This window comes from Falco rusticolus, chromosome Z, assembly GCF_015220075.1.
Source record: "Falco rusticolus isolate bFalRus1 chromosome Z, bFalRus1.pri, whole genome shotgun sequence".
NCBI lineage: Eukaryota > Metazoa > Chordata > Aves > Falconiformes > Falconidae > Falco > Falco rusticolus.
Genome location: NC_051210.1, coordinates 7,560,948 through 7,573,812, shown reverse-complemented (window position 1 = coordinate 7,573,812; position 12,865 = coordinate 7,560,948). Strand labels below are relative to the sequence as shown.

The 12,865-nt window shown below is 48.5% G+C and overlaps 1 protein-coding gene and 1 long non-coding RNA gene across 2 annotated transcripts; one reads left to right on the top strand and one right to left on the bottom strand.

Annotated features, from left to right (window-relative positions):
• Window positions 1-670: 670 nt before the first annotated feature.
• On the bottom strand, window positions 671-3,447 carry RFESD (Rieske Fe-S domain containing). Its single transcript, XM_037374258.1, has 4 exons — window positions 3,140-3,447; window positions 2,073-2,253; window positions 1,948-1,982; window positions 671-1,670 (listed from the first exon to the last, which is right to left on the bottom strand). The coding sequence occupies exons 1-4, from the start codon at window positions 3,215-3,217 to the stop codon at window positions 1,377-1,379; spliced, it is 588 nt and encodes a 195-aa protein (XP_037230155.1). The 5' UTR covers window positions 3,218-3,447; the 3' UTR covers window positions 671-1,376.
• A 3,997-nt stretch (window positions 3,448-7,444) lies between these two features.
• Window positions 7,445-12,693, top strand: LOC119141032. Its single transcript, XR_005101807.1, has 3 exons — window positions 7,445-8,134; window positions 10,122-10,172; window positions 10,448-12,693. It is a non-coding gene; the product is annotated as an uncharacterized LOC119141032 (long non-coding RNA).
• The last annotated feature ends 172 nt before the right edge of the window (window positions 12,694-12,865 follow it).

Sequence of the window (12,865 nt, the reverse complement as noted above, 5' to 3'; positions counted from 1 at the left end):
TCTCTACTGACCATGAAAACAACGTAAGGAGGCATGATCAGAGGTGGACATCTAAATTTAAATGTGGTGAAATAAATTGCATTTTCTTTGCTTTTTTCATCACAATCAGTGGGACACAGATGTTTTCCTCTGATATCTCCCTATGCCTCAGTACTTTAAAACACATTTATATGAACAATGGCTTTGTCACAGACCTGCATACATTAAAATTAAAAAATAAAAAATATAAATAAAAATATAAATTAAATTAAATTAAATTAAATTTTAAAAGATCTTCACATACATTAAAAACAATACAAGCCACCAGATGCACAAGAGAAACTTAAGACTGGTAAACTTCAAACTGAAACTGATTATGACCAAACTTTGTAAACAGCCCACAAATCACAGAAAAACACACCCCAAAGAACTGCAGCCATGCGAGAGGCTGCTGAGCGTTCACATGGCAACGCTGCACTCCAGACCCCACTGTGTCCCAGAGCCCAGCCCTCCCCTCAACCCAGCACAGCTCGGAGGAAAACTTTCTTGGAGGGGTTATCGAGGCGGGTTTGACATTATACAGTGAATGCACACACAGAAACCTAACTTTTGACTCTAAACATAAATGTAACATTTTTCAAATGTATAAAACTATATTTACAACAAATAAAATCAAACAAGAGCCAGTACATTATGTATCAGGTTTTTATACCAAACAGCTTCTTCCTTATCCAACAGACTCAGGAAGAATAAACTATACCTGACAAATACTTTTCACATCATTTGATGAACTACCAAAAGGAGTTCAATTGAGAAGGAAAAGAAATATTTCCATGGACTCATGGTAGTAACACCCAAATAGGCACAAAAAAAAGCTCACTAAAATATGCTTAGGTTTTGTACTTCCCTTTGTGGTACTTAATAAACATTCAGGATTGCTCACATATCTAAAAAGTTTAAAATTTCCATGTCATTTATACCAAAGACATTGTCATTATAAACTGTTAAGTACATAAATATAACCTTTACACCTGACTATTTATCTTTAATTATGTAATATGTTTTATAAGCAGTGATATACTACATTCCCTCCTAAAAATTAAAAAAAAAATAATCTAGCAAAATAGGATTTCTAAATATCAAGTATCATGAAGCACTCTGCTGTAAATAGTCCTTTTGAAATGCAAGTGCAAAAAAAAAAATCATTGGCACAAGATCAGTCACATTTCTGACAATGCAGAGCTTCTTATCTTAATTCTACATGTTTCAATGCTTTAACATAACATTAACACTAGAATGTAATCTGGAGACAATCTTCACGGCCACAGTACATTTTTATTTCATTACAATGGTACTTCATCAGTGCATTCACCCAGATTCTGCTTTCTGGCCACAAGTTACTCTGCTGCTTGTGAGTTGCTTTGTTTTTCCATAGCTAAATCACCACCATTTTTGTACTTGTCAGCAAAATAATCAGAGTCAAAGCTTACGGACAAATCAGGAGGACTTACATAAATGTTTCCATTGTCTATTGTGACTTTATGAATCCTTTGTTTGACTCCTTTTGACTGCCATTGTGGTGTTGGTGATGGATCCAAAGGGTTTATTCCTTCATATAATCCTTCTCCTGTTTCCAAAGTAATTTTATACTTGTGCCAAGGACAAACAATACATGCTTGACCATTGATATCCTGTGAGGAGAAGAAGAAGAAGATGAAGAAGAAGAAGAAGAAGAAGAAGAAGAAGAAGAAGAAGAACCACCTGCAAGTCATCAGCTTCTGCTTCTTCTTCTGGAAGAATCTCTAGGGCAAAAGACATGCTTGGTGATCTGGCTGCATGGCTGTCTGTAATTTTACATATATAACCACTTCTTTTGATGTCATGTTCAGATGAAAGTATTCCAAAAAAATGCATTTGAGTTTCCACATGACTGTATGCCACTATATTATTTTTATTTTGCTTACGTACCTCTATTTCTCCAAGACATAAAGGGCCTCCTTCATCTGAAACATGGTAGAGGACAGTATTAATTTATGCAGCAGATGTTATGCTTAATAGTTGCAACATTGAGATCACACGTGCAAATATCTTACGGTAGCAGCGGGAGTCCATAGCATGAAATTTCCCTTCATGGTAGAAAACAACAACTTCTCTGCCATTGACTTTGGCTGTTGTTCTTTGGGACTTCTTTATATCATCTTCTTTGCCAATTAATATAAGACCATCTGGCTCCATTTCAACTGTTCCTGTGCTTGAGCTGTGCAAATCCACATCCTCAAAACAGAAAAAAAATATCAAAAATCCACTTACAGAGCAGTTCACATTTGGACTTCTATACATACAATGGATATCTCAGTCCCAGAGAAAACCCCTATCCACTTAACACGTGAGGCAAAAGGAGCAGAATTTTTTGTAAAAGACTATCACCATGCACACGAAGCAAAGCACAGGAGCTTGGTGATAATGCTCGGCCAACGTGTTCCCTAACAGAACAGGGACTAGGAGAACCAGCTGTTGCAAACCTGATACCTGAGGCTGAGGCAAGATAAATTCTCAATCACTATTCACTTACTCTGCACTTTAATTGCCACCTCCCCTCAAAACTTATATGCAAACAAATACAAGGATATAAATTTATATAAACAAATACACAAGGACACAAATTTATATAAACAAATACATAAGGACACAAATGCAAATATGAAATACCGTACAGTTTAGCTATGCAGTGGGTAGCATTTACACAGAAGTCCAATAGTGTAAATAATAAATAACATGGCTAGAAATACAAATTGGTACAACTTGCTAAAAAGTTTCGCCTGCAAAAGGGGGAAAAATGATTTATTAAGAAGTCATATTCAAGCTGGCCTTTTCAGCAAATCTTTATGTACTTCCCTCCCTCCTCATATGTATTTCAAATGTCTGATAGCTTCTCCCTCTCCCAGCAGACGACATGCTCACAAAACTGCCTTCCTATAAAATTTTCTGATAATTAGCTACTGTGTTCCAGATCCCCCAGTTCCCAGATCAACCACACCACCCTGCTCCTTCAGAACATCAGGCCAAAAAAGGTCTTTTCATGTGCTGAGGCCAAAGGGGAACCACGCACGGGGGGAATCCTGCTGCAGGGTGTGTAGAACCACGAAGAGCCACACGGTACCTTAGGTCCATGCCAGATTGCAAAGGAGATGAGAAAGCAGATGAAGAAATGGAGGCTCAGAATAATGAGATCCAGCATTGCCTTTCTTCAGCTGTGCCTATTGCAACTGTCCTGCCTTGCTCACATACGCAACAGCTTGCCTCGCTACCCCTCTTTATGTGCACATAGGAGGCGGCAGGGCCAGCCCCTGCAGCTCCAGAGGCAGGATGTATGGAGGCTCAGCACGGCTGAACCAGCTCTGCCAGGGCTGATAAGGACCAGGGACACGCTGGGTCTGGCCTGATAAGAAGATGAGAGCTCTGGGTTCCCCCTGCCACCATCCTCCCCGTGAGCCCATGCCACCACCGCCTCCTCCACGTGGGACACGCTGGACCAAAACCCTGCTCAGAGCCGCACACTGCCTTATGTGTTTGCTCAGGATCAGCAGCTGCGTGTTTCCTAATAAACTGTTACAGCAGGAACGCTGGTGTAAGTAATGGTGTGGCGTTTTCAGGGCCAGTTTTTATCTGATTTACACATGATCAACCATAAGGACCAATCCTCTGCTTTCCAGTTTACAGGAACTTCCACCCAGTCTTACCTAGAAAATGAAACGTCACTGTCAGACTCATGGGACGATCCAACAAAGCATTCACGCCTGTTTTCTTAAGAAAACAAGCATAGCACACAGCAAACTAGCCACAAGAACAGGAGCAGGAAATCCCTAAATTTTACTATTACCTTTTGGCCGACTTCGTCTATAAACATTCCAAACTGGTCACAATCTTAAAATGCAAAAGCCTGTAGTTAGGAACAAGGCACCACTAAAAAAATTGTATGTCTCTACACATACACACATAAAAATAGACACGCACACACACACATATCTACATGCCTCAACACACACACACTTATACATGTATCATAGAATCATAGAGTTGTCTGGACTGGAAGTGACCTTAAAGCCCACCCAGTCCCACCCCCCTGCCCCGGGCAGGGCCCCCTCCCCCCAGCCCAGGCTGCTCCCAGCCCCGTCCAGCCTGGCCTTGAGCCCTGCCAGGGATGGGGCACCCACAGCTGCTCTGGGCAGCCTGGGCCAGCGCCTCGCCGCCCTCACGGGGAGAATTTCTTCCTGATATCGAATCTAAATCTACACTCTTTCAGTTTAACACCATTCCTCCTTGTCCTATTGCTATAGGCCCTGCTAAAAAGTCTCTCCCCATCTTTCTTATAAGCCCCCTTTGCCTTTAAGTGCTGGCAGGCTGCTTTAAGATGTCCCCAGAGCCTTCTCTTCTCCTGATGGAACAACTCCAACTCTCAGCCTGTCCTCACAGGAGAGGTGCTCCAGCCCTCTGGGCATCTTTGTGGCCTTCTCTGGGCTTGCTCCAACAAGTCCATGTCCTTCTTACGGTGGGGGCCCCAGAGCTGGACACAGTACTGTAGATGGGGTCTCATATTTCAACATATTTGGACATATGTATGTCCAAACCAGTATGAAAATAACACCTGGCACCAAACCTCCAGCTCATTTAGTAATGATATTTATACTGTTAACCTGGATTTTTTATACGTAAATTACCAGAGCATCATAGAATGGTCTGGGTTGGAAGAGACCTTAAAGACTTCTAGTTCCACCCCCCCTTGCCATGGGCAGGGACACCTCCCACCGGGCTAGGGTGCTGGCAACCCAGCCTGTCAGCACGTTGTAGACCCCACATGGCCCAAGTGGTGTAAGCAATCAATAGCCAACAGCTTCATTTTACATTGCATAAGACTTGCATGCTTATCTACAGCCAACTGCAGATTAAGAGCTGCCCTGGCACATAGATGGTCCTCCAAAAGAAAGACTCTGAGACAACGTACACTTGTTAACATGCTACTGAGTTTGTTAAATGCACGGTGGCAAAAGACTTCCTTCCCTTAGAAAAGGAGCATGGTTACGGACTCCCCTTCACAGAAGACCTGTAACTAGACCCCTTCACTGCAGGCCGACTATTGGCCACTTTCTCATCCATGAGGTGGACGTTTACCTGCAAAGTACGAATGGAACATGAGAAGTTTCAACCTGGAGCATGCCAAGAGGCAGTGAGACCCCACAGGAGGCTTTGCAGTTTCTCACCGAGAGGAGTCATCAGTCAGGGACAGGACCCAGCATAAGGGAAGGGCAACAGACCTCCGAAGTGGTTTTCAGTCAATGTCACCTTTACTTCTTCCATCTCAGCTCCCCCCTTGGTGCCATTGGGAGAGCACAGCCTCCACAGCTGGACACAGACCAACGAAGACCTGTTTTTTCCTCCCTTTCTTTAAACAGCAAAGCCATGGGCACGAAGCATGGTTCTGGAGAGAGCTAAGCTGGTGAGCATCACTTGCCTATCAAAAGCACATTAAAATGGCAATTTGTCTGTCTGCCCTCTCACAGCCCCTTGCAAAGTGCACTCTCCATCAGACTTCAAGGTGAAATAATAATCAGTTTGGCTTGTTCCTGTTTTTTCCAGGCTGATGACCATGTTACAATCATCTATTCAAACAAGACAAGGAGTATGATGGCCCATAACACCCCTCCCCAGGTCCCATGACAGTGTCTTGGGCTACCAACAGGTACCAGAGCAGAACCTGGCAATGGAAGTAAAAACACTTCAATCAAAAAGAGAAATGGTTATTTCCCACCCACCCCCACCCCCCACACGCAAACACACTTCAAGATGATTTTCAACTAGATTTTTCCTGACGTTTTCTTAAGAGTTTGGCTGTTTTGAGGATTTCTGAGTCACCACACACCATGCTGGACGGAGGCGTCCCTGCAGCCAAGGGCCATCTGGTGGGAAAGGGATTTGTGAGCAGCAAAAGGATTGGTTTTCCGGCTAGAAATACAGCTGGGAATAACAGTGAGTCGTAGTTATTCACTGCTGCACGCTGCTCTAACTCTTTTTTCCCTCGTTGGGAGGGGGTGTGTGCCCCACGTGCCCCGGGAACGTGGGTGTCAGTATGGGCAGCCATCAGGGGCTGGCCTGGGTCCCAACACCTCCCATGTGGAGACCACAGCAAACAGAGACACGACCCCCTGCTCCCCCCACGCTCTGCCGCTCACCCCAGCTGTCCTCTGGAGGGGATGCTCACTGGGGGTGTCAGGGCAGGCAGCGGCGTCAGGCAGGAGGTTACTGAGCTGTGGGGAAGGACCCTGCCAGCCCCAGGCTGTGCCAGGGATGAGGACACCAGCGGGATGATGCCCACCAGTCCCGGCCGGTGCAGGGGATGAGGACCGCTGGGGGAAGATACCGGCTGGTCCCCGGTGGCTAAAGGGGAAGATGCCCGGCGGTCCCGGGCCGCGTCAGGGATGAGAGCTGTCAGGGTATGATGCCTGCCGGTCCCGGGCCGTGTCGGGGATGAGGACTGCTGGCCCCGGGTGGCGCCAGGGCTGAGGACCGCGGGGGGAAGACGCCCGCCGGTGCCGGGCAGGGGACGATGCTCGCCGGCGAAAGATGCCCGCGGGTGCCGGAGGCGGGGGGCGTGCGATCCGCCGTGCGCGCAGCCCACCCCCGGTGCCGTATGACGGCGAGCCCCCTATATATGCCTCCGGGGAGCGGTGCGCTGCCGCCGGGGAAGGTCGGCGGCCCGAGCGGCGGCTGCCCGGATGGCGGAAGACCCCTTCCCCCACGGCCTGAACCTCTCCGCCCCCGGCGCCCCCCCGTCCCGCCCCGTCCCGCGGGCGGCCTGCGCGGGCGCCGTGCTGCTGCTGGCGCTGGTGGGCAACGGGCTGGTGCTGCGGCGAGTGTGCGGGGGCCCGCGCCGGCGGCGGGACCTGCTGGTGGGGCACCTGGCCCTGGCCGACCTGGCGGGCTGCGGGCTGGCGCTGCTCCCGCCGCTGGCCGCCGACCTCCCCGGCGCCGCCGCGCCCCCGGGCGCCGCCGCCTGCCGCCTGCTGCCGCTGCTGCAGCGCTGCGGGCCGCTGGCCTCGGCCCACGGGCTGGTGCTGCTGGCGCTGGAGCGGCACCGCCCGGCGCTGCCCGCCCGCTGCCTGTGCGCCCTGGGCTGGCTGCTGGCCCCGCTCCTCGCCCTGCCCCAGGCCTTCGCCTTCCGCCCGGCCCCGCGCCCCGGCGGGCCCCGCTGCCGCAGCATCTTCGAGGAGCTGCCGCGCTGGCACGGCCTGGCCTTCGCCGCCTACGGGGCGGCCACCGGCTTCCTGGCGCCCGCCGGGCTGCTGGGCTGGGCCTGCGCCCGCAGCCTGGACGCCGCCCGACGGCGGCGGGGGCGCGGGGCGGGGGGCGGCGAGGGGCGGCCCCGGGGCCGGGCGCGGGCGCTGCGGCTGCTGCTGCTGCTGGCCGCGCTCTTCGCGCTCTGCCGCCTGCCCCGCTGCGCCGCCGAGCTGGGGCTGGCCTCGGCCGGGCGGCGGGAGGCGCCGCCGGCGCTGGGCATCGTGGCGGCGGCCAGCAGCGCCCTCAACCCCTACGCCTGCCTGCTCCTCCACGGCCGCCGGCACCGGCCGCGCCGCCTGCGGCGGGGCCCCTGCGGGAGCTGCACGGCGCCCGCCGCCGCCTGCTGCTGCCCCGGCCTCGACGGCCAGGGGCCGCGGGGGGCCACGCTCCGCCGCCCGCTGCGCCGCCGCGCCCCCGGCTCCCCGGGGCCCCGCGGGAGCCCCCGCGCCTCGGCAGCCCCCGTGCCCGAGCCGGCGGTGCGGCGCTAGCGGCGGCGGGGCCTCGCCCCGGGGGAGCGGTGGCCCCGGCGAGGGGACGGGACGGGGCTGCGCGCTGCGGGGCGTGTGGGCAGCCGCGGAGCGCTGCCCCCAGACCTTCACCTCGGCGGTGGCCGAGCCGGGGGTGTCGCGGGCTGGCTATTACCTGTCTGGCATGTTTCCGTCTCAGGCCCGGAGAGGGCAGAGCCGGCAGGGAGGCTGATGCTGTGCGAACTGCCCGAGCGCTGGTCCCATCCGCAGCCCGACTGACTGGTCCCTACAGAGCCTTACGCGTATTTCGGTCGTACCGTGTGGATTTCTTGGTACCTCATTCGGAAATAAAATCGGTCAGTACAAGAAATTTACTCTTTTTTGTTGTTGTTGTTGCCGTTGTTGTAGTCCGCTAGGAAAGTGTGGATGTGACCATTAGCTTTCGGGTGGGCTGGTGCGGTTCTTGGGTCGGTTAAATAGCTGTACAGGCTGAGCAGGGGGCTGCAGTGGTGTGTAGCTGTATAAAACACACCCCTGCTTGTGGCAAAAGTCTTCTAAAACGTGGTGTTTATTCCTGCGTGGCATGTGTGAAGGCAGAACAATGAAGCCGTACTGCTCTGAGACTATATCCTCGTTTAGCTCTGGTTTTATTTGTTAGATTTCCATTACACCCACTTCACCAGCTGAATGTGTTGACATTCGTTCATAATGTTCATGTTGACACTACCAGTTAAGCCAAGCCTACATTTTTCTGTGATTCAAGAGCTCTGTTTCTGTAGGACTGGGCACGAAGGATGTGCAATGTTTATAGCCGGTAGCATATGCGTATCAATACTCTCAATATGTTGACGACAGCTCACATGTATGAATATGCCGGAGCGAGAGCTCTGTACCTGCAGACAAACTGCAGCGTGTTTATGCTGTGATTGCATGAAGCTGTTTCTCACCCAAAGACCCTGGCTGTAGCTCCTGCGCGGCTGCTGCTGGTGCAGGGAACAGTACAGCCACCTGGGCAGGTCTCAGGAGCTGCACAGCTTTTTGAACAGCAATGTTTCTTTCCACGGGGAAGCTGCCAAGTGGGGCTTTTTAGTTCTAATTATCTAGCAGTGATCTGTGTGCATTTAGGCTCTCACCAACGATGCTCACAAGGGGGGCAAGGACAGTCGGTTCAGGGCAAGGCTTCTATTTGTGCAGGCTCTTTAGCAGGGCTTTTCCTTGCTTAGGTGATAAATCAGCACTGGCTCAGCGACAGAGGACCTGAGGCTAATCATATTCTTGCTGTCTGGCTCTCACCAACCTATCCAAAAATTTCTTTACACTTTCCTCTTTCCTGTGGATATCACGTCTTGTCTCAGAACTGTCTCTTGCTGTGTGCTGGTGTCACGGGTGGAGAGATGCACTTCACTCCTAAGAGGGAAGCAGCAATATGTTTTATCAGTATAAACCAGCAATTGAACCAAGTTTGATAGTAAATGTGGCCGGTTTGACAAGATTTGATGGCAAGGTACACTTGATTATTTACTGCACAGAGGACAGAGCCAGAGAAGACTGTTGGGGGACCCTCCCATTGAGTCATGAGGTTCAGAAAGGACACCCCTGCATTCCGGAATCCTTCTCAGAGGGGAGTTGTGGTGCGGATGGATCCAAACTTAGTCCCAGAGTTGGTCAATGGTTTCTAGCTGCCGGATTATATGTGCACTGCCAGTCCTTTGTACCACTTAGCCAGGATTTCAAAGTTTAGCATGCACTTAGTCACTTACCAAGAATCTGTTGGGGCGACGAATCTCTCAGCCTCAAAGAGTATGCCTGAGGGGTGTCCCCGCTCACGGGGATACCCTGCCATGCATGAGGGTTCAGCGGGCCCTGGGCTGCCCTTTATTTATGGGTTAAGATGATTGACTTACATTTTCATACTAACTAAAGAAGTTGGTTTCCTTCATACCCAGCTTGAGTCAGACCTCTACCAGCGTTGTGGTTAGGTGGGTGCACTGTTTTAGCCCTTGGCTGTTGTGGGGTTACCTGTCTCCCCAGAATCCTTTTCGAGTTGGAGGCAGCCATCACAGCCAGATGCATCATAGATGTAATGTAATATATAGCTGCCAACGGTAGTTATCACGTGAGCAGGGTTACGGAAATAAAGGTCAGGTTGAGGTGGGAGGACACTGTCATAGCTCCTGTTGTACTGCAGTTACATGTCAAGGTATCAGATGCTGACAGGTAGCTGTAGCATCTCAAGCTCAACGAGCTTCCTCTTGAGGAAGGCTGAAGGTGACCAATTTCCTTAGAAGAAAACATGACTCCAAAGCCAGTGACCTCATGTGATGTTTTTATTTATCTTTACAGTAATTGGTGTCTGCTCATAATTACTGCTGCTGACAAAGGGTCATTACAAAGGTGAGTAGAGGTGAAACTGGGCTGTGTAGATGGGACTGAACTTCATTCAGAAAGAAATAAATAGTGGTGAAGCTGAAATCACGCAGAAAGGGGCTGTGAAGAGCATCCTGCAGGCATTTGTTCTGGCTCCCTGATCTAGTGCAGGATCACACATACCTTGGCCATTCTTGACAAATAATTTCAACATTTTTTATTAAATTCCAGTGACAGAGTTTAGATAGCTTGACAGGCTGTTTACATGTCTAAGCACTTAAAAGTCCTTTCTTTCTCTCCAGACAGCTCATCAGAACAGCCCTACCAGAAAAACTTTTTCCGCTCTCAGTGGCAGCACTTGTGGTGCTCCTGTATGAGCCTTAGTCATAGTTGAGGACTTGTCAAGTTTGTCTGATGGATGAAACACACCTAATATGATTCACAGGTCCATTATTTATAGTATTTTCTTACAAATCCTCTCATCTCTTTATGGCCTTAAGAGACAAAGCCACAAAGTGGAGACAATACCCTTTTTTTAGGAGATTCACTAGTGATAATAAAGTAATTGCCTCTTGTGTCTTTTCATTAAATGATCCTCAAACGTCACTGTCTTCCTTTGTCGCCACATCACGCTGTTGATTCATACTCCTCTCCTGGTTCTCAAAAATCTCCAGGCATGTGTTCTGGGTTTTTTTTTTGTTTGTTTGCTTGTTTGTTTTTTTGCTGCAAAACTGCAGCCTAGAAAGTTTGTTGTTCACCATTTTAAATATTTTCCCTTCATTTTGACCACGACTAATCCATGAAAAACTTCACCTGACTGATTGCAAATTATTTTTCCAGCTAATCGAGACTACTTTAGTTTTAGCCTGTCCTCAGAAGTGCTGACAGTTCTCCCAGGGTGCATTTTCTCACATTTAATAGAAGTGCCGAATCCTGCATTCAAATTACTAACTAAAAAAGTACCAACAGTACTACACCACGTTCTTGCAGACCTTATTTGATCAGCCTTCTGTCTTTAATTTTTGGTACCTACTACTGAGCTTTATTTTAGCCGGTTGTGAAGCTAACTTACAGTAATTTTATCTACTCTGTTGCCATTCCTTGCTTAAATTAAGATCAGGTAGACCATTGCCCAAGTGCATTCAAAGTCTGGATTTCCCCTCTGATTTATTTCTTACCGACTCGGCTAATTATCCTGACAAAGGCAGCAGGTTATTCTCATGTGATTTGTTGGCAAATTCACAGTGGCAGTCTTGTACCTATCTGGTGACATCTAGGAACTTGCATTTGCAAAAGTAATTCCCTTTTTTGTTCATCTGGTCAGTAGCACCTCTCCTGCCTTTGTGAACACTTGCAGGTAAAAAGGAAGGTTCAGAAGCCCTTGGTAGTCAGAGGTAAATCTGAAGAGGCTGAATTGACCTGGCTACATCTAATAAATACATCTGGACCTGCTGGCATTCCAGCCTGCCCCCTTCTCCCTTTCACTGCACTGTGTCTCTTCACTGTTAATACTACGTAAGTTGTTTAGCACGTTTGAAAAACAGGGGGGTTTGCCCTTCGTTAGCTGGCCAGCCTTGCAGATTGCAAACCTCACTCGGTTTGTGTTACAATAATGCAGATGCGTTAGCACAGTAAGGCAGAGTAACCGAGTATGATAAATGCCTCTGTTTTGGACTGAAAATTAGCTCAATTCTGCACTGACACAGGTAGATTGTTTATTGCAAACAGAGGTTGGAAGGCATTAGGGGGCTTTTGCCTTCTCTCCTGACTCTTCAGAACAAAGGTTCACAGGCAAGTAATAACTTGCAAAACTCAAAGTTTGCTTTTAACAAACAAGTCACTATCTTCTCTTTAAATAAGCATTTTAAGATGACCAGGTATAAAAACAAGTACTAGACAGACTTAGGATCCGATCACAATCCACTGCTGGTTGGCTCACATGCCATAGAATTGCCTTGCGAGGGGGTATCCCTACCTCCTGATGCGGTAGCTCTACTTGCAAGCCGGCGCATTCCTGGGCTTTCCTGCGTTTTCTGGAAACCTGCTCCCATGCACTGGGCTTCTTTGGACAGTCTGTGATAAAATAAGTTTTTGCAAGGAATTCTGGTAAGAAGTTTGTTTTTCCAGGTTTTTTTTCCATTTCACAGAGTATCACAAACTGCACTTTTGTAAGCTTAATACTTACAAAGAAATGCATCTTACAAGCTCGTGTCTTTACAGAAACCACTGTCTGCAGAACTGACAGAATACAATTTTCCCTAGTAATTCTTTAAACATTCAGTCGTTAAAAAAGCACACACAAAACACATCCAGTTCACCATAATTTTATTTTAATACATTCTGTACAATGTACTCTCTGACAAGTGAAGTTTATTTGTTCTTTTCCCTCCTGAAGAAGCTTTCATAGGGATATGTTTATTTTCTCTACTTATGCAGCTGCTTTACATTACACCACTAAGACATGGGTTTTTTTAAAATAATTTCATTGCTATCTGAACTCATTTTAGCAAGAATTATAACGACATGTGCTACAGTGTCTGAAGGGTTTTTAAAAACTATTAATTTGTTCCTTGCCCACAAAAAACCCCAAATAACCTGGAAAACATGCTACCATAGCAGTAAGTAGTGTACGGTTAGGCTTAATGTCCTATGAACACAGATGTAGAAAACAGCTAAAACATTCTAATTCTAGTGTGGGAAGTAATTTATGAAATGCATGT

Bases quoted from the DNA above. Each gene is read 5' to 3' on its own strand.
- RFESD (XM_037374258.1), bottom strand. From the start codon at position 3,217: ATGCTGGATCTCATTATTCTGAGCCTCCATTTCTTCATCTGCTTTCTC. The intron at 2,254-3,139 runs GTACCGTGTGGC...TTCTGTTTTGAG, and splicing joins CAATCTGGCATGGACCTAAG to GATGTGGATTTGCACAGCTC. The intron at 1,983-2,072 runs GTAAGATATTTG...ACCATGTTTCAG, and splicing joins TATGGACTCCCGCTGCTACC to ATGAAGGAGGCCCTTTATGT.